Source organism: Purpureocillium lilacinum, assembly GCF_023168085.1.
Source record: "Purpureocillium lilacinum CBS 284.36 DNA, scaffold_8, whole genome shotgun sequence".
Taxonomy (NCBI): domain Eukaryota; kingdom Fungi; phylum Ascomycota; class Sordariomycetes; order Hypocreales; family Ophiocordycipitaceae; genus Purpureocillium; species Purpureocillium lilacinum.
Genome location: NW_027072118.1, coordinates 56150 through 76180, shown reverse-complemented (window position 1 = coordinate 76180; position 20031 = coordinate 56150). Strand labels below are relative to the sequence as shown.

At 54.7% G+C, this 20031-nt stretch overlaps 5 protein-coding genes across 5 annotated transcripts; 2 read left to right on the top strand and 3 right to left on the bottom strand.

Annotated features, from left to right (window-relative positions):
* Positions 1–2280: 2280 nt before the first annotated feature.
* PLICBS_009881 (uncharacterized protein) lies at positions 2281–3249 on the top strand (the record flags this gene model as incomplete). Its single annotated transcript, XM_018328104.2, has 1 exon — positions 2281–3249. The coding sequence occupies one exon, from the start codon at positions 2281–2283 to the stop codon at positions 3247–3249; it is 969 nt and encodes a 322-aa protein (XP_018173337.2).
* A 526-nt stretch (positions 3250–3775) lies between these two features.
* Positions 3776–4434, bottom strand: PLICBS_009880 (FK506 binding protein proline rotamase rapamycin-binding protein; the record flags this gene model as incomplete). Its single annotated transcript, XM_018328105.2, has 5 exons — positions 3776–3806; positions 3905–3946; positions 4035–4116; positions 4186–4250; positions 4310–4434. The coding sequence occupies 5 exons, from the start codon at positions 4432–4434 to the stop codon at positions 3776–3778; spliced, it is 345 nt and encodes a 114-aa protein (XP_018173338.2).
* Positions 4435–9870: 5436 nt separating this feature from the next.
* On the top strand, positions 9871–12062 carry PLICBS_009879 (uncharacterized protein; the record flags this gene model as incomplete). Its single annotated transcript, XM_018328107.1, has 4 exons — positions 9871–9966; positions 10021–10125; positions 10176–11765; positions 11829–12062. 4 exons carry the CDS (start codon positions 9871–9873, stop codon positions 12060–12062), a joined length of 2025 nt encoding a protein of 674 aa, XP_018173340.1.
* A 1929-nt stretch (positions 12063–13991) lies between these two features.
* Positions 13992–15716, bottom strand: PLICBS_009878 (uncharacterized protein; the record flags this gene model as incomplete). Its single annotated transcript, XM_018328108.2, has 1 exon — positions 13992–15716. The coding sequence occupies one exon, from the start codon at positions 15714–15716 to the stop codon at positions 13992–13994; it is 1725 nt and encodes a 574-aa protein (XP_018173341.2).
* Positions 15717–17602: 1886 nt separating this feature from the next.
* PLICBS_009877 (uncharacterized protein) lies at positions 17603–18344 on the bottom strand (the record flags this gene model as incomplete). Its single annotated transcript, XM_018328109.1, has 2 exons — positions 17603–18080; positions 18139–18344. 2 exons carry the CDS (start codon positions 18342–18344, stop codon positions 17603–17605), a joined length of 684 nt encoding a protein of 227 aa, XP_018173342.1.
* Between the last annotated feature and the right edge of the window lie 1687 nt (positions 18345–20031).

The window sequence follows — 20031 nt, the reverse complement described above, 5'->3', positions numbered from 1 at the left end:
GTGCTCCCGCACCGGTCCCTTCCGCAGCTGTTCAGCGTGCTCCGACCGCTTCGCCGGGCGACAAGGCGCATGGACCTTTGCAAGGTCCTTCCAGACCAACTCCATGGCGAAGCCGCCGCATTGTCGGCCGCTCGACTTGCACGTACCGCAATGCGGGCGTCGTCGGTCGCAACACTTGCGCAAGGACGAGCACGTGTGGCAGTCGTGCTTTGCGAAGCCCAAGGAGTTGGTTCGGCGACCCTCGAACCTGTTGGTAGGAAAGGGGGCTTTTGGTGATGCCATTGATGTCGGGGGCCTTTGGCGAATCGAAGACACCGCGCAGCAGGATATTGAACGAACACGAAGACGTCCACCCCTCACGTTTAAGCACAAGACGTCGATTGCGGAGGAGGGTTTTGTGGAAGCCGGCGGATTGAGCGTTTGGGCGTGCGCAGCGAAGTCCGTGTCTTTACCCCACGGGGGCGCTCGGCTCCTCTCCACAGTGGAAACCGTTGTCACCTGGGGGTGAAGCTGCTTCGCGGGTTAGGTTGGTTGGCTAGTCATTTTTCACCCCGTCTTCAACAGACAGGCAGCGCCTTTTATTCAGCCACCGTCGACAGGCCGCCATGCCCGGGATGCAAAGGTCTGAGGTGGTGAGTCGCAGCCTGACCGGCACTGGGACCGGGCGTTCCCTAAAACTAACAAGGCCCCGAAGGGGTGCTACAGGCACGGCTTACTGGTTGCGGACTAACGCTAGAGTGCCGGTAAAGCCCCTCAGCGATCGGCCAACTGGAGCACTGGACATCACCATCAAGCCAGCAAACCAAGACGCCAAGGGCATCTTGTAGCACTGCGTCCCGCGATTGGGGGTTATCTCAACCTTGCGGCAGTTCATTAAGGAGTGGCCTCTTCCCCGCGCCTGCATTCTGGTCAGAGCGATGATAGTAATGCCAGGTCTGCAAGCTGAACATGACACACCCACTTGGCTCGGCAGAGGACACGAGCCCCGTGGCGCTGATTCCAGGGCGGACATATGGCTTCGTGACTCCACTCCGCGCTCCCTCGTCGCTTGCCGAGTGTTTCCCGGTCGGCCTCGCCTCGTCCAGCGGGACCGCGTGGCCTTCCACCGTCGCATCGCGGCAAGCAGCCTAGTCTGTCGAACGCCGCCATCCGAAAGGCTGCGTAATGTCCATTGCAGAGGCGGCATTCCCCCATCAAAGTCGCTGCTGGCAACTGCAAGGACTGCAAGCGTCGTGTTCGGCGTGGCACATGGAGCTTGCGGCGCGAAGCCGCTTGGGCTACAGCCGTGCTGTGTTTTGGCTGGGACTCGTCTCGCGTGCATCGCTCGCCGGTGGCGTTGCTGTCGAGGGCTCTTCCGTGGCGCTCAGCGAGCTCGGCGCGCTCGACACGCTCAACGAGTGGGTGGCAAGTCAACTCTCCGTTCGCGTCGCGTGTCGGAATTGAGGCTGCGCTGTTGAGACGGGTCATCGAAGTGCGAATTGACATGCAGAACTGGGAAGCTGTCCGTTCTCTCGCCAGTGGGTAGCTGTGAATTCGGACCCTGAAGTTCGTGAGCCGTGACTCGGTCCTGCTACTTCAAAGGCGAGCGCCGTCTCAAGCCTCGGAAAGTCAACAGAACCGCACGGCTGTGGCCTGGCATCATGAGGTGAGGTATCTTCCAGGCATTTCGGTGCGCGGCATACGCAGAGTCGTGGGCCATTGCTCAGCGGCAGCGACAATTGGGCTTATACGGAAGCCGCGCGGGCGCTTGCACGGAAGACCCGAGCCACGTTTTGTCACCAGCCCGACGAGAACCGCGGGTGAACCGCGAAGCTGACCAAATGCCCTCTTTGGCAGAAGAGAATGATCATTCGCGCCTGTGCATTGAGCGACCCGGTTTGTGAGGTCATCTTTCTTGCCCTGACAATGCTGGGGCGGCTTCGCTCTGTGTCCTCTCGAAGAAAAGCCGCGCATTCGCGAGGCTCGACTGCCCATTTGGGCAATGTCCCGTTTGGGCAGATATGCGGGGCCTGCTTCGGCTCGGGCAGCCAGCTGTGGCAGGCTGTGTTGGATGATCACGAGAAATGCGCGACACAGTAGACGACGCAGTCGAAGCTTGCTGCAGTGGAGGGTGTGTTCAATGAGGCAGGCAGAATCGCCGGATACTGATATAAATGCGCCAGCCAAGTTCAATCCGTCACGTTCAATCAGCAAACGAAGTCTCATCAGTGCCGCTTCTTCACCCAAGTACCAAGCCCCGCTGAACTAATTCATTCAACCGCTCTACTGAGGCTTCTCAAAATGGCTTCCATGGACAAGATCTTCTCCGGCTACCGGGAGCGACTGGCCGCCGCGGACGCCAGGACCGGTTCGTTCGCAAAAGGCATCGCATGGATCGCCGGCGAGTACGTTCCCTTGCATGAAGCCCGCATCCCGTTACTCGACCAGGGTTTCTTGCACAGCGACCTTACATACACCGTCCCGGCTGTCTGGGAAGGACGATTTTTTCGCCTCGACGACCATATCACGCGGCTCGAAGATGGCTGTGGCAAGATCAGACTCAAGCTGCCACTTGAGAGGGAGGAGCTGAAGCGCGTTTTGGTCGAGATGGTGGCCAAGACCGGCATGCGCGACGCTTTCGTGCAGATCATCGTCACCCGCGGCTTCAAGGGCGTCCGCGAGTCCCAACCGCACGAAATCGTCAACAACCTGTACATGTTCGTTCAACCGTACATCTGGGTCATGGAACCGGAATCGCAGTACGGGGGCGGCAAGGCTGTTGTCGCCCGCACGGTGCGCCGTGTCCCTCCCGGCTCGATTGACCCGTCCATCAAGAACCTCCAGTGGGGAGACTTGGTTCGCGCCATGCACGAGGCCCGAGACCGCGACGCGCTCTATCCTTTCCTGACCGATGGCGACGCTAGCCTGACGGAAGGCTCGGGCTTCAACATCCTGCTGGTCAGGGACGGCGTCATCTACACGCCAGACCGTGGTGTGCTTCCGGGCATCACGCGGAAGAGCGTGTTCGACGTCGCCAAGGCCAACAACATTGAGGTTAGATGCGAACCCGTGCCTGTGGAAAGGGCATATCAATGCGACGAAATCTTCATGTCTACGACGGCTGGCGGTATCATGCCCATCACCGTGCTTGACGGCCAGCCTGTGAACGACGGCAAGGTTGGCCCAATTACGCGGGCAATTTGGGACGGGTACTGGGCGATGCACTACGATCCGGAGTACACTATCCAGATTGACTACGCCGAGGCTTGAGCCCCGAAAATCGGGTCATGTGTGCCATGGCATGGTCAGTCACACCGTGTCGACATGTCTACGACGGATATACTGGAGGGTTCGTGCGCTGCAACTAGAGCTCGGAAACGATTCGATAGTTGTGTTTTAGAGACTGATTCCCTGCCATTGCTGTCCTTGAGTCCATGTAGTTCCTGTCGGCGACCGCACGATTTATCCACTGGATATTTTAAAGGCCTCAGCTTTGCAATAACACGAGCGCCGCAAAGTTCTACACCAGAATCCATCACTTGGTAGCCCATATGAAGTCATGGGTGTTAGTCGCCCAGCACAGTCCATCTGGCGGCACGGCAACTGCCATCTCAAAACTGCAGACCGCCGTACTGCAAGGTAGTGATTACGCCTGTCGAGACCAGGTCAAACTTTTGGCTTTGTATTGATCATCTAACCAATGTCGGCGCGGAAATATGGCCACCTATATTTGACGGCTTCCATGCTCAACATTGCATGCCGATCCAGAACGCGTCTGCCGCTGCCCGTGTGGCAGTTAGCGCCTGACGTTCTTGAGCTCCACGTCACTGCACAAAGTGTTAGCAAAGTCTCCGCACATCAAAGAAAGGAAGCTTCAAGAAGGGAGCGGTGGGCATCGACGCTCAATGGCTCGGCGACGACGTACAAGATCAGATCGGAGTTTGGGGGAATGTGTCCGGGGAATCCGCTATGGCGTTGCGTCAGCCTGTCATCCACCGATTGTGGCTCAACGGCCAACCATGTGGTTGGTGCAGCAGCGGGTATGTGTGGCGTACCGGGCACCGTAGCCAAAGTCGGCGCTGATGTCGAGCGTGGCCTTCTCGCCCACCTGCATCTGTGTGACGCCCTCATCCCAGCCTTGCGCCGATTCAATTAGCCCTGCGTCTCTTCTGCAGTGCGGAAAGGATGCGGTGAATGGGAAAGTACCCTTGATGACCTGGCCAACGCCAATTTTGACGACAAAGTCGCCACGGCCGACGGACGAATCGAACCTGGAAGGGGCGAGAGGCATTAGCTCGGGTGGTCTCGCGGCCTTCGCGGGAGGCCGTACTTGTTTCCCTTGGAGTCGGGCTTGGACGTGTCCTTGAGCCATCCGGTATACTCAATGGTGACGGTGTCGCCCTTGGTGGGCTGGTCGCCACTGCCGGACTTGATGGTAGTCTTGGTGACAGCCATGATGCAGGTTGGATCAATTCGCAAGGAAACGTGCTGGTCGTGGGGATAGCAGTGCTGGTGGCTGTGTCGATGCACGAAGAGAGGGTGTTGCAGACGAGAAGAAAGGAGGGGCAAGTTTTGTAGCGGGCGGCGGAGGAACAGCCAGTACCCTACCTCATTGTCCCAGGCGAGGTACCTCGCTTGTCAGTGGCTGAGGCTGGCGTCTGGCAAGCTCGAGGGAGAGCTCTCGCTGACGGGGATGGAGGGGTTGGAGGGGCAATGACGCAGCTGCCCAGCTTGAGCCAATGGTTGCACGAGAGCCCCTCACTAGCCAATTTTAGCACAGCACGCCAGCGAGTCCCTCTACAATCCGGCACATGGTGAGGGCGGGCGCAGGAAAAGTTCCCGTACTTCACTCTGGCAACTTCCGGTCACTGACCTGCCCTGAGCCCACCTAGAAAATCACGTGCGTGTCAAAAGATCACGTGCTATCCGGCGTGATGGCACCTGGGAAGCTGTGCTGGGTCATGTCAATGTCGCGAGATGAAGCAATCGTACTTCGTACCAGCCAGCGCACGCGCACCGTCAATTGAAGCAGAAACCCCGGCAGGTGGGCAGCGCGGCAACCGGCTGCCACGTAGGTACCACAAGTACCCTTGGCTGTTCCGTCCCGATGGCAGCACGTCTCTCACTGGTAGCAATTCTCAAACCATGCTCAACTTCCTGCGATGCGCGGGTGTTGAGTTGAGCCCACGGTGCCTGCGCCCCAAAATTGCCAACAACGCGATGGCAGCTCATAAGAGTGGGCATGAACTCTCGAAGCGCATATGATGACGAGTTTCCACCCCGTTTCTGGTGCATGAGCGTCACATCTACAGCGACATGGGATGTCGATAGACTGCAGGGTAAGCAACCCTCCCACCCAACATGTGTGACCAAGGAGACCTTGCGTGTGTGACTGCAACCATGCGGCGGCAGAGCAGAGAAGGCTCTAGACTCAGATACTGCACGATTGCTGGTACTGGCCCTACTTGCCATAGGCATCCGCATGTACGCAAGTAGGGACAGCCTTGGGACGCGTTAACCGCCACCGATCCTGCACGTCTGGCGAAGACCAAGGACGGAACGCGTCAAAACACTTCTCATCTAAGCTGACCAGGCTAAGCACGTACACAGCCACTTAAGCGTTCGTCAATATTGGCATTAACTCTGCGCACCAGGTGGCTGATGCGCTGGCAGTTCGACGTCACAAGTACGATCAAGGCTTCGCCAGACTCCACGTGCAAGGGGTTTCACGTTGCCACCCCTCGTGCAGTTGATTGACTTGTGGTGCGGCAAGTATGCCAATGAATCGCCACGAGAGCCAATGCGTGGTGGTGGATACGGGTATCCCATAGAAGCCGAGCTCTGTCAAGAAGCCTGATCCTAATTTCGACACAACCAACTCATCCTCAACTAGCCATTTTGTGAACACCACCACTCAACCTGTACACCTTGAACCCTATCCAGGATCGAAAAGTCAACACCATGCTGCCGAAAAGCAACGACGACCATGTCGAATGCGTCTTCCAACGTCTCCGCAGTCCAATGGTCAGGATGCAAACGCAAAATTTGCGGTACGGCTTCCTGGCCGACCAGAGGATCCAGCCAGCTCACCTCCACTCTGTCCGTCAAAACTAGAGCTTGGGAGAGAGCGAGCCCTGGAGAGTTTGCAAGATGAGACTGACCTGGCTTGAAGCCAATGCCGACGACCAAGACGTGAGGTCTTAGCCGGCTCCGAAGGCCGGAATACGACTTATGCACCACTTGCTCCGCAATTGCCGCTGGTCGCGCTCTCATGGTTTCGGACGCAATCTCGAGTAGAGGAAACTCGTTGTTGGCAAGCAAATAGTAGGGATTGACCGGGATACAGTGGCCTCCGACGCCCAGACCTGGCGTGATTGGCATGTATCCGAATGGTTTCGTCGCCGCCGCTCGACATACTTCGAACGGGTCTATGCCATGCGATCGACAAGCATCCGCCATTTCGTTTGCGTAAGCGATGCAGACCATCCGTTGACAGTTTTCGTACAATTTTGTCATTTCAGCAACTTCCGGACAAGAAACGGGGATCACCCGGCGAAAGACTTCTGCGTAGAGTTTCGTGATAACATCGAGGGAGCCGGGAACAACGTCGTCAAGCCCGGAGACAATCTTCGGAATAGCGCTCGCATGGGGTTCTGCGCGCCCAGGATCGACGCGCTCCGGGGACATTCCCGCAAAGTAGCCATGTTCTTCGGCTAGAGGGCCTAACAGCTGTCGCGTCATTCCAACGGCCACAGAACTTTCAATAACAATGACAGAGCCCCGGCGCGCATAGTTGGCTATAACATTCAGCGCTCTTCGAATGTATGATGAGTCGACGGTCCTGTCTGGAAGTAGCAGCGTTGGGACAGATATGAGAAAGTGTGTCGCAACAGCCAGGTCCCTTGGAATTCGGGTGAACCGAACACGGTCATTGAACTGGAACGACTGTTTGAGTTGACTTATTCGGGAATCGGAAACGTCGTAGCCGAGTACTTGGTAACCTGATGAGAAATTGTCGACGAGTTGCTCCCCAACGTATCCGACTCCAATGACGGCGACAATAGGATCACTGGCGGCCTTGGATGTCTCTTCCACAGAGAGTTTCCTATTGTGGAAATCGAGAATCTCATCTTCCGGGGTGAGATCGTAGTAGGAGCGTTCTGGAAGCCCCCATGGCGGTATGGCTTCTGTCCGAATGTCGGGCAGCTTGCTTGGAAAGCACAAAGGGTTGATGTTTGTTGACATGGCCAATGATGCAATGAAGATTTCGGGCCATGGATAGATAAAATGAGCCGAGCATTTGATCCTCTGGAGAAATGGGAGCGGCAGCGAACGGTCAGCTTGCATCGAGAAAATATAACACGTTCATTGCTCGAGGACATTGCTGATCCGAGCAACGGAAGGTCACTCCGTCACCGACAGTAACTGCCCCCGACACTAGATGCTACGATCGTTCATCGGCCCTTGATTCAGACTCGGCGCCTCTGATAGTATTAGCCCATCTGAGAGATGTGATCATCCAACCTCAGCTCGGCGGCGGACTATTGAACACCGTTCTATCGTGGCCCACGCCAGCTGCAGCCAAGTGCGGCTCACCCAAATCGCATTGCGCCGGGTCGGCTCCGGGCCATTGGTCTGCACGATGGGCGCAGGTGTAGGCTTATCGTTAGCCTGCACGCGTTTGGCTGCCCGTACAATGGGGCTGAAATCGTGAGCCGGTCGAGATTCTCATGCTCATCCTACGCCATTACTCCGGAGCTTTGTGCAGGACATCGAATACGAAGCGATGGCCAGTAGCAGCATCTTTACCGGACGGTTGTCGTTGAAAGGATAGCTGATCGACTCAAGAAGCTGGTACAGGTGGTCCAGAGCGTTGCGCCACAGGGCCATCCGCTATTGAAGCTTGGGTAACTGTAATCAGGTGGGGCTGCAAGTCGACGGGGCGCGATCGAGACAAAGACACATATTGCTCGGAGTCCAGTCTGAGCCGGTAGCTCTGTGTTGTGCTGTTAAAGGCGCCCCTGCTAGCCTCATCTGATTGCCTTGGTGTTAGGAGGGGTGAGTGAGCTGTCAATATCACGGCGACAGCATCTCTCCAGAGTAGATACATATGATGGGTAGCTTATTTGATCCATATCGCCTGGCAGGGATCAATAGCGGCGACATCGAATCACAGAGCATCTAACTTAACTAGCGGATTGCATGGGCGACCCCGTACATGGCAGCCGACTGACACCAGACAGACCTCAGCGTTCCAGGTTTATGACTTGTGTAAGAGGCGATTGCGCACGTCGGCACAGGCTCCTTGAGCGGCAGTCTTCAGAGCTAGCCCTGCACGGATTGACCGCTGGTTGGCATTCCAGGGGACCTAATACACTGCCAGAGCCTGCCGACGCGACAGAGCACTGAGAGCAGTGTACTGTCAAACAGTGTAGGGTTCACTACTCGCTGTGCGGCGGTCAAATTGCCTGCATTCCATCGCTGCGACAGTGGGGGCTCGGGCCAACAGCGAGACCCAAAGAGCCGCTGGAGATACAGCGCCGAAGGTACTCCCTTCATGTCATTTGGGCCTGGCTGGCTGCCGGGGTGTTAGCGACCGAGCAAGATGGCGCCAGGGCCTCGCGTGGGTGGCCACCAGCTAATAATTCCTGCGAATACCTTTTGGGATCTTCTACGGCTTCGCAGAGAGCGACTGCAGTACCCTCGTTCATTCGGCGCCACTGCATCAAGACCCAAGCATTTGTCGACCCTACACACGTACAATCTGCAATCCAACCGTTGTCGACTCACCTAGATATTCCCTACGTCGTTTCGGTTGCCCAAGTACACGAGTTGTGTCGTCGACGATGCAGCAACTGGGGCTGCAGGTGTCCACTTACAAGCGCTGGAGGGAGTGTTAGCGCAGGCTGAGACAGCGCTATTCCCGGCGGCGGGCCGCATGCATGCTGGATTACTGTACATTTTACGCCATGCGAGGCGCAGACTTGCCTGATGCCGACACCGTCAGCCGCACCCTGTGGCGCCAATGTTCGGTAGATTTGCAGCCGAGTTGCAAAAGCGGAAATAGTGTTCCGGTAGCCTTAGCCCATCTTGGCCAGCAGTCCTCAAACATCCAGTGGCGACCGGAATGGCTGCGAAAGCTGATGTCGCAAAACGCCAACAAGGAAGCTGAATTGAGTTTGCTTCCGATTCGGGAATTGCGGCGGATGATGGAGCTGGGAACCAGCAAGTGTATGGCGTCCTTCGAGCCGCGCGCAGTAAAATGGCTGACATGGTAAAAGTTACGATTGCTACGAAGCTGCAAGGCTTCGCGTTGGAAGTAGGCAGCCAGGGTTCCATATAGTACCTTTTGTCCAGACGGACGAGCAGCTTTTTCGTGCGGCGTGCAACAACCATGCCTGGTGCGTCAGAGTTCAAGCCAGTCCACTAATGGAGGGCCGCAGTACCATGGGTCAAGTGAGGATCCTCGTGGCGGATTGCCAGCGCCTGGCCCCTGATCACAGGATGGTGATGTGCGCGACTGCAGGTTCACGTGGGAACGACCAACTCGTGAAATGTTCGCCCCTCAGCCCGGTCCACTCGTCGACGCTAAGACTCAGGTCGTTTCAGCCGGAGCGCTCTGCAGCGTGAACAATCAGCCATGGACAACGGCGCAATAGGTGTTGTCTCGTATCAATCTTTCATGGTCAGTGACGAGATGAGTTAGACCGTCTTGCAGCTTTTGCCACATCACGATATTGGGCCACATAGTCTCGCCTGCTTCTGCTGTGGGCGAGCCTGACTCTTGCCTTGTCATACTCCAGTCGGGCCAGAATTTGATGCTTAACCAATGCTTAAGCCAACTTCGAATATATTTGGCAACTTTCAGTTGATCCGCGACGAGAGTTCACAATGGCGAGTGATGTCTCCCGAGGTTCCGAGGCAGAGCCTGAGCCAAAGGCAGACGCGCGATCTATGTCCACAAGCGTGCATTGCCAGAACGAGTCCGTAAGTCTCAACACCCCTGGCGCGTGACCAGCTCAGACCCTCATATCGATCTAGATGGCAATCGACGGACAGGATGCTTCTTGTGGCGTCGTCACAGAGCCAGACCCAAAGCTCGAGGGGCCACCTTCGTCGACAGGTGCACCGGAACAGAATGAGCGAGTAAGTCAAGGTACTCGCGGTCAAAAAAGGATGTTGGAGGCTGACAATAGATTGAGATGGTCATGAGTGGTGAGGACGGCGTTCTCGAACAAGGAGCGCAATCTCCCCAGTCACAAGTGTCTCACATTTCGTGGCAAGACACCGGCTCAAGCGCATCTTTTACCTCGTCATTGCTGCAAGAGGATGCGAAGGCGCATTGGGACTCGGAATTCGAGCTGCGAAGCGTTTCAAGGAACCTTCTCCGATTGCAAAAATGGGGGTTGATAATCGGCTTGGTCTGTCTAAACGCAACACTCATATACGTGGCCTGGGCCTTTTGGCAGGTGTACTACCTGTTTATCCTGCTCTTAAGCGCAAACACGGTCATGCAGGCTTTCATGATCTGCGGAATCATCCTGCACTTTCTTGCGACAAGACTACTACGTTGTGGGTGCGGTTGGCCTCGCAAAGAGGTAATCCCCGATGCGCCAGAGAAGATGGTGTTGCTCTTGCCGTGCTACAACGAAACACAGCACGAACTAACTCGATCACTCGACTCTCTTATTGCGCAAAAGCAAATCGATCAACACCCACGCTTAATCTTTATCGTCGTCGACGGGAACGTCCGCGGCCCTGGTATGGAGAAAACAACTCAAGAATATCTGCTACAAGATATCCTTGGACCTGGGCACTCCCGATACTTCACCAATGGCTATCGAGCGCGAGATGGTCTATTTATGCCGGTGCGGGTTCAGACTGGATACTATAAGGGTCTCCCTTACGTTTTCGTCGGCAAGTCCTACAACCAAGGGAAGAGAGACAGCCTCTGCTTTGCCCGCTCGTTCCTTTACCACTTCAAACAACGTTCCGAAAACGTCGTCACGATGTTCAACAATGGCCTGTTCGAGCACATTGGCAACATATTTATTCAGCATAACCTCGATAATGTCGACTTTCTAGTTGGTATGGATGCGGACACTGTCTTTGATGACTATTGCGTCATCGAAATGTTGCACGAAATCCGGAAGAACCCAAAACGTATTGGTATTTGTGGTCATGTCTGCGTCGACTACGACGGGAAGAACTTTGGACTGTGGTCACTGTATCAGGCCGTCGAGTACTCCCAGACCCAAGGTTTACGCCGTATGTTTCAGTCTCGCATCACGGGGAAGGTCAATTGCTTGCCTGGATGCTGCCAGCTTATCCGCGTGGGGGAGGCAACCTTTGGCGATGCCGTCCTGCGTGAGCGATTTGCATATTATCCGAAGCCAAACGACATCATGACGCAGCACATCATGAGCAACTACTCAGAGGATAGCATTCACACTTCCATCGTTTTCAGTTTGTTCCCGAGGAAGCAAACTGCTCAAGCCCTGCGGGCCAAGGCCTTCACTATTGTACCCCAGACTTGGAAAGTATTCCTCTCACAACGCAAGCGATGGGCCTTAGGGAGCATCTCGAACGAGTTTGTGATGATCTTTCGACCGGGAATTATCCTCATAGAGAGGATTCAGAGCTTCATCGCTGTGTTCACCTGGGCTATTACACCATTCATTATAGCAGCTCTTGCCGAGCTTCTCATGCTTCTCATCAAGCGTGGTTCGGAGGTAATGCGGGATCCCGTTTTCGTGGGCCTGATATGCGTCCTCTGGTTTCGATATGTGAGTCCCCTCGGTTCGCACATCGACAGACTGGGACTTTCCATTGACTTGCGGGCGTTACAGGTTTACTCCTTCTGTATAGGGTTTTGGCTACCGAGAAACAACCTGGAACGCATACAGTACTTTGTGGGATTCTTCTTTCATCTTGTCACATCTCCATTCCTCAACGTCATTGTTCTGGGGTATTCTTTGTTCAATTCAGACGATTTCAAGTGGGGAAAGACGAGACAGGTTGTGGGAGAGCCTGGAGACAGCGAGCAGGCCACTGGTGATGCACGCGTGACAGGTGCTCATTAAATGCAGCATCTACTCGGCTGGTCTTTTTTGGTCTGGAGACAAGCCGCTCTTCTGTTCATGTAAATCACATTAAGGAGGACGCGACAAATCAATTTAGGAAACTGATGGTACAAGTTTACGAAGGTTCCTAGAGACATAGTCGTAGACAAAACTCTGCCTTGCCGAATCGTACCCGATGCCGGAGAAGGTTCGAGCTAAGTCTCGACGGATCCCGAGATGAGTCGTACGGCTTCTCACTATTGACTCTTGGTACCTGCAAAGGTATGGAGAATAGTAGAACTTCTTTTAAATTGATACAGGGGAATGTCTCTTTCTATTTCATACTATTGTTGATAACTAGTCTGAGATACTGAAATATCCAATGTATAACTAAATATCGTCCTGGAGTGCTGTCTTTAAAGCTCATCTAACCCCTAATACCTAGGGTACTTGACTTTCCCTAGATCTATACCTAGAATATAGTTAGTTCGAAATGCTTTTTGTATATTGGGATCGTCAATCAACTTACCTGTCTGCGACTAACCCTCTAACGTCCTTATTTATACAGTCCTGGACTTTATGCAACTTGATGTCTGACTGCGGTGTCCCCATCCAATTTTCTCCTAAATGAATGCTTGCGCACCAGGAAAACAGCTCGGCACAACTTTTCACAGGCCTCATGTCCGCAGTAAAACATCCGCGAGACAGAAATTGCCGTTGGTACGCTAGGAGCTCTGCATCATTTCCCGGGCTTTGATGAGTCCCTTGCGGTCCGGCGAGGGCCAATCCTGGGATGGCAGCGACGAGAAGAATCTTGGCCTGCATAGTGTGTATTTATAGTAGTTAGTATGGGGCAAGATGGATGAGACCTTGTAGGGTGAATGAGACTGTAATGGATGAGACCACACAGCATCTATACGGCAGTTTCGACTACTGAATTTATAGGAAGAATACTATATCTTAGTCTTGAGAGGCTAGAGGAATAGGCATGAATCTCATCTAGTAGAGATGGCATTCGTCAATGCTAGCTCAGTTCATAGAGGTGCTCATTTGAGCGCCAGGTATGAGCACGGAAGATGGACTTGACTCGAGCCACTTCGGCACACCGACAGCAATAAGAGGCACAGGGCGAGTCTACGATTGAGGCATCAGGATTTGGGGAGTCCGTACGTCTACTAGCGAAATTTGGCCGTCTCCCGAACGAGATTAATAAGAGGGGAAAATTAGGGCGTGCCCATGCTAGAACTGCAGCAGCGGCCGATGCCGACCGAGGGGGTTGAGAGGGGACTAAACTTAGGAACGAGGCAATAAAAGTTCACTCATCGCCGTGTGGGCCATGACTTGTTGAAAGGCTCGCTAGGGACATGGTAGGGGGCAAGTCTAAGCTGCGACGGTTTAGGTACTGACGATAAAGTTTCGAGATACCTGTTTATTTGGTGCACATAGCTAGTTTGCAGCCATGCATTTATCTCATAAATGAGACAATCGCTGAAGTGGCTTGGATCTACCTGCGGCGTAGCCTGCGAGCAGGGATAGTCACGAAGCTAAACGTGCTCGGCGCAGTTTTAGCATTACGGTCATATGCGTTGCATGATACGCTTTAGAGGCTGTGCGACAGCCAGCTGCGTCGTAGTCGACACGTCCACACAGGACTACTTGCAACCTTGAGGATGTGCCTCCATTACAGACTCGCGGACTTGTCACCATAAGTTTCAGATGCTGGAGGGCTGTAGCTGGCAGACGTTTAAACGGGGCTGACCTAAATCATCTACAGAGTGAAGATCAAAACGTCGCAGACGGAATCAACAGCAGTAATGAATTATTCAGTGTTTACCATGGTGCCTTGCGTAGTATGTTCAATGCCTAGGCACAACTGTTCCTGTCGGACCCTGTTGAAGGGGCCGATCGCCGACATACTTCATGTTCCCAATGTCGAATCAACCTGGAAAGCTACCCGAGAGCCTTCCGAAGCTTGGCGAAGTTCATGGTGCCAAGACCCGTGGTGGGGTCCCAACCCGCACTAGCGGGGAACCCGTACGTGCCACACCCCTGGTTGTGGCCCTGGGTGATGTCATTCAGAGCAGCTCGCACGCCTGCGTTTTGGTACAGCAATGGGTTCAGGAATCCCAAAGTCGACTTGCCCTCGCCGATGCGGTAGTCGTTGATGAGAGAGATGAGTGATGCCCATGCCGGTGAAGACGCCGATGTACCATACACTCGCTGTGTTCCGCCGTTGAGGATAATGTCATAGTACTCCCCGACGAGGGCAACATCGGGAAAACCGCGACCACTGGGATTGTAATAACCATTGTATGAGTTGTCCAGGTTATTGCTGATGTACTTCTTCGTATCCGCACTCTGGTAGGATGGCGCAGGGAAGTACCACGAAAAACCGCCACCCGTTGAACCACCGCGCTCGAACGTGGCTGCAATCTCCGCTCCGTTAGAGAACTGCGTGGCACCAACGGAGGTAATGTAGGGACACGATGCGGGGAACAGAGAATAGAATCCTTGGTTGCAGTTGGATTCGCCATTGCCGCCAACACCAAAGTCCCCGGATGAGAAGAAGACGGAAATCCCGCGGGAGCCAGCCTTCATGAACTCGTTGCAGATTCGGTCGAGGTAGCTGTGAGAAAAGTACTGCTCCTCGCCACCATACGAAGTCGAAACAGCCGACGGCGGGTTGGATGCAGAGTTGAGATAAGTGCCAAAGTTGATAAGCTCGTCGGTGAACTGGTTGTCGGGGTCGTTGTTAGGCCCAACGGCGTAGTACGTGACTGGATTGGGGTGGCCGAGCGACAGTGCAATTTGGGTATCCAAATTACCCTCAAGGTCCGGGTTGCTGGGAACATTGCTTGCCCCGCCAATGGAACCATCCTTGAAGTCGGAACCGCTAGCAGCTGAGTCGTAAGATCGGAGGAAGCTAGCCGCATCGCTGTGGCTCGCAGACAGACCGATGAAACCAGTGACTGCGAGAGAAGCTCTGCCTTTGCCACTGTAGTCGACGTTGTAATGGCTTTGAATGCACGACGGGACGATGTTGTTCGGATCGCATCCACTCTGACGCTTGCGGAGGGCGATATCGGACTGATTCTGGGCCACCTGAGGCCCCATCACCCTATGGAAGGAAGTCGTGGGCTGAATGGTGTCTATGTGATCGTGTAGGAGCAACGGAATCGAGTATTCCGTCGTCCGAGGTGCTGTCTTGCCAGACACAGAGTCGTGGTAGAGGGAGAATTTAGAGCTCAGCATAGCCTCGGCCTTACTGACAGGCACTTTGACCTCAATCCAGTCAGGAGTCGCCTGCGTCAACGACTTTTCGGGTATTCCGTAGGAGGAGAGCCAAAGCTTAACCAGCTTGAGTGACTCCTCTGAAGGCCGAGTGAAGCCTTCCACCTCCTCCTTGGAGAGCCACTTGCCGTAATTAGGACTCTTAGGATCGGAGATGTCCTGCAGCTTTGACTGCAAGCCTCCTATATTGCCCTGTTTGAGGGCAATCTGCATGTGCATGACCATTTCCGGGTGCGGAGAGCCCTTTGGAATCCATGACGACGGCACACCGACCTTTTCCAGGACGGAGTGGTGGCCAAAGTCGGCAGCACGTCTGTCCTGCAGCGGGCTTCCATATGCCAAAGTGGCACAGGCGAGGAGAGCGGCGTGGATGGCTGTAATCATCTTGGTGTTGTATCTCTCTACCAGCTATGCGCGAGGATGATTCGTTAGGTTCTCGTCAGGCAACTGGGGGGATGCTTTGATCTATTATATAGACGCTTCTTTTGTGGCACTCTTCTGAATGTAAGTCTATACGTTACAGTATAAGAAGGCGCGCCATGACAGCAATGGACCGAACAGAATCCGCACAAGTAACTGGTCTTGTCTGTCTGGGTTGGGCGCGCGAGGGCAGCCAAGAAGACAATGCAGCATCTGAACTTCCAATTTGAGGTCATGGCCCTACCTCGTGACAGAGGCAGTCTGCCATTAGGACGCCGCGAGTCCGTCCGCTTGTCCCTTGTAAGTAGTAGTAAACGTTTTGAAAGACAGACCGTCACAGTGACCTAGATTCAAAGGAGAAAGTCATACAACACTACCTCCGCAGCTTCCATCATTATCAGCGTGGGCAGGAAAGTGCTTATGAACTAGCACCGACCAGTCGCGTGGTGCGGCAGCTCAACTGGAGGTGTGTCGCGGGACGCGTGTAAACTAACACAATTTATTCCCAGTCCATCATACCTGTCTCCTCCGCAGCTGGATTAGTGATCATGGTCCCGATACAGCATCTAATATATTCGCCATCGGCGCCTTTGCCAGCAAGAGGGATTGAAGATGCACCTCTGCTGACCCGGCAGAATCTCTCAGCGAGCAGTGTTGTTTAGGTAGGGCTGGGACTCCACACTAACCGCCAGGTCGGGACCCAGACGGCCGTGCACGAACAGATATGTGTGGCAATTCGATGTAACGAAGGCCCGCGGGCCAATTCCGATTCGACAGCTTGTCCCCTACCGACTGCGCCATCAGCCGAGATCGCAAGAGTTGAGGCGATCCTAAATGCCGACACTGCCGGGAAGGATCTTGCCAACCCGCTTACAGAAGGTCGCGGGTGCTGTACTTCCCAATCCAGGCCCAGCGCGACGCAGACTGTGCCGGCTTTACCGTGGTCGCTCTGTAGGCCAGTGCTCCTGCTTGCCTCGACATGGTCGGCGATTTGCGAGCTGCCTGGCCTGGCAATATCGTAGATAAAGCAGAAGAAAGGGGTTTTAAAGTCCGTGGAGGGCCGGCCGTTTCGCGAAGCTGCCGGTACTGGTTAGCGATGCCGATGACGGGCCGTAATGAAACGAAAGTTTGCATGGGCGGACAGGGACTGGCCACCTCACTGTGTCCAGCGCCCCTCTCACCCGCCATGACGCTCCACAGGCGTGTCCAGCGTACCATTTCACCATGATCACCACCATCTGTTTTTGGCAGCAGCACCTACCGTCAATCGCAAATTGCATCGCCATTCACGTAGGCCGGAGATTTCGCTCCAACCCGGGTCATGGGGCGTTGACCAAATCAGTGCTTGGCGCTCATCGATGCGGGCAAGGAGGTACTGCGAGTGCGAGCGACAGCAGATCCATTCTCCGCCGCTGTGCTATGCAATGCACCCGCAATTGCGCATCTGCTGTACAGTACGTAGCACGAACCAAGATTTGTACACCATGTCGCTGCAGGGTCCGTCGTCGCGTCACGAGATCCGAGTGCGTCCCGAACGATGCGCCTGCTGGATTGCTCCACTCCTCTGCCTCATGCATGTACGTGACAATGAACCTGCGGCCGATACCGAGCTTCAATTGTACCAGTTTCGATATATATGCGCCGTCTCGACGATCCATCGTCCACAAGTCGCCAAGACTTGGCTCGAAGGAGCAGGAGCACCATAATGCCGATACGTGGTATTACATCCTCTTGTACAGAATACATTTGAAACGGGTGCACAGTGATACGAACCTGCCAGCCCGAGCCGAGTGCCAGGCTTGGACAGTCCATGAACCATCGATCTTCCTGCCGCCCGTAAACATCCGCCGTTACACATGATTGCCAAGCCCCTGGGCCTGAGCGGCCGACTTTGCTTCCTTGGCATGCAGGTCTTTGTGGCTGATGTTAGGGCATCCCTCGAATTCATTGACCTTGGTTGTGGCTCTGCCCTCCAGAGTTCCGCGACCACTCGTGAACTCCTCCAGCGTCTTTGGGGGCAAAGTCGAAGTGCCATGCTGTACGGCGGCGGCGTGGTGAATCTCATGAACCGGAATGGTCGTGTGGACAACATGACGCTCAAGGGTCTCCTTTTGAATGACAGGCTGAACGTGTTCGTGAACGTGATGGTGCGTGTGCTCTCCGGACACGACTGGAGCAGTGGAAGACGAGTGTGTCGTCTCGTGGGTAACGGAGCTGTTCCTGTACTTGCTAGCGTCGCGCTCCAAGAAGGCGTTCACATCCCTCTCGTTTCCATGCTCGTACGACTTGTGCTCCACAGGAATGGCGTGGTGTGTGTGCTTCTCCGGCCTGCATGGGTCAGCCACCTGGGCCGGCGTCGGGCAGAACAGACATATGGGATACGAACAAAGTCTCCTTCATGGTAATGGGCTGCACAGTAGTGTGGTGGTGATCCTGGTGAATCTCCTTGTCTATCGCAGTGACGACATCCTCATGCTCGTGAGGGCGAATGTGCTCCTCGGTGACGGCCTTGCGCACATCCTCGTCAACCGTCGTCGTGTGCTTCCCATCGCGGGAGACAAAGTTCGCAACGGCTTGCTTGGCTTTCTCCATGGTCAATAGATTGGTTGTTGAAAGGTTTGTTGGCAGATGGGTCACGATGCTTGTCCATAGGGTTACAGGCCTCGTTATATAGCCCGACCCAACGGCAAGTTGATGTCATGGGCCTGGGGCCGTCCCATCGCGACCCGAGCATAACTCCATAGACGTCATATAACAACAAACTTCAACTAGCAATGAGTATCATCTAGGATGACGAAAGCATGTCACCCTGAGAAGTTCGAAGCTGTGATGACGCGCCCGCGGATCTGATGTTCACCAGCATTTGACCAGCGGACTCTTCGCCTGGGCCTTAGAGGTGAAACTCAATCTCAGGTGTGCAGACGACGTCATTTGCTCCCTTGGCCGTTGCTAAGCCTTCGTGAACTCTCCGAATCTGTGGGGTGACCACTTAGAGCTAGGTTCCATTCCAAACGACGTGGTGAAACATTGTGCGGCGGTTGCGTTGGTCCGCAGTAGCTGCTACACAGTAGCTGCTTTGCAGCTTACCTGATGAACTGTGTTGGTAAACATTAAAGTTGACGCCGTCGTGTGGTGGGCCTGTAGGGTGGGAAATATGACGCCGATGTATCGGAAGAAGAAACGATTAGCGCAATCGTCTGCCGTCTCAGGGTCCGCCCGTCACTAGCGGGGCTAATTGGCAACGAGGCCAAGCCTTTGCGGAAAGCTGCCCCAGGCGTTCAGCGCTCAAATTAACCGACAAAACTCAATCGGTCATTGACTTGGCCCTTGGCCGATCGTACGCTGACATCGAGGGGGTCGAAGACCGCCTCTCCAAGCAGCAGGCGACAAAACAAACAGCGATACCACAGAAGAGGCCATCATATCTGCAAGGGGACTACTTCGTAAATTTCCTGTCCGCTTCGCGCGATCATTCACCTACCACGTTGCTTCATGTCACCCCACCACGGCACAAGATTGATAACATGGCTCAAGCGCGCCTCCCGCCGAAGGGGGGCGAAGCAATTGGACCAGTCAAAGCATGGCACAGGCTCTGACAATGGAGATAACGGTATGTTCGGGGAGAATGGAAGTGCACTGGATGTTTGGGTCATGCTGACATGATTTCATTCGAGTCGTGACACCTTCTGCCACCTGCGACTGTGGAGAACGGCCGAAGCAGCTTCTTCTGATACGACCAGGACAGTTTCAGGATGGCCCGTTCACGGGGTCACAAGCGGAGGCCATCGACGATGGGCTAGCTGCTCATGATAGCTTCCAGGACGGCAAAAGCGACAACGCCGCCACTCAGAAAGAAAACGTGGATCTCGCCGACAATACCCTTTCACCGCAGGAGGAACTGCGACTGCGGAGTATGCTTCACTCAACGAACGAGCAGGACCAATCCACTGGCGCACCTGATGGTAGTGAAATACCGAGCGGGATTGTTGACTTTGAAGTCGCCAAACCTGGCCAGGTTGACGAACAAGTCCCCAATCATACCGCTTCTCAATACGAGGACGACACGAATCCATCTCACATAAACAGCATCATCGACGGCCACCGGAGGAAGCTTTCTTACACCGCGTCCCCGAGAGGAATCATGCCGTTTAGCAACGGAGACAGCAATGAAGACAGCAACGGCAGGGAGCGGGCGGCCAGCCCAACTCGACTCTCGTCGTCGCTGAAGAAGACCGTGGACACAGGTGCTGATACACTGCAGGGTGACTACTACGACCTG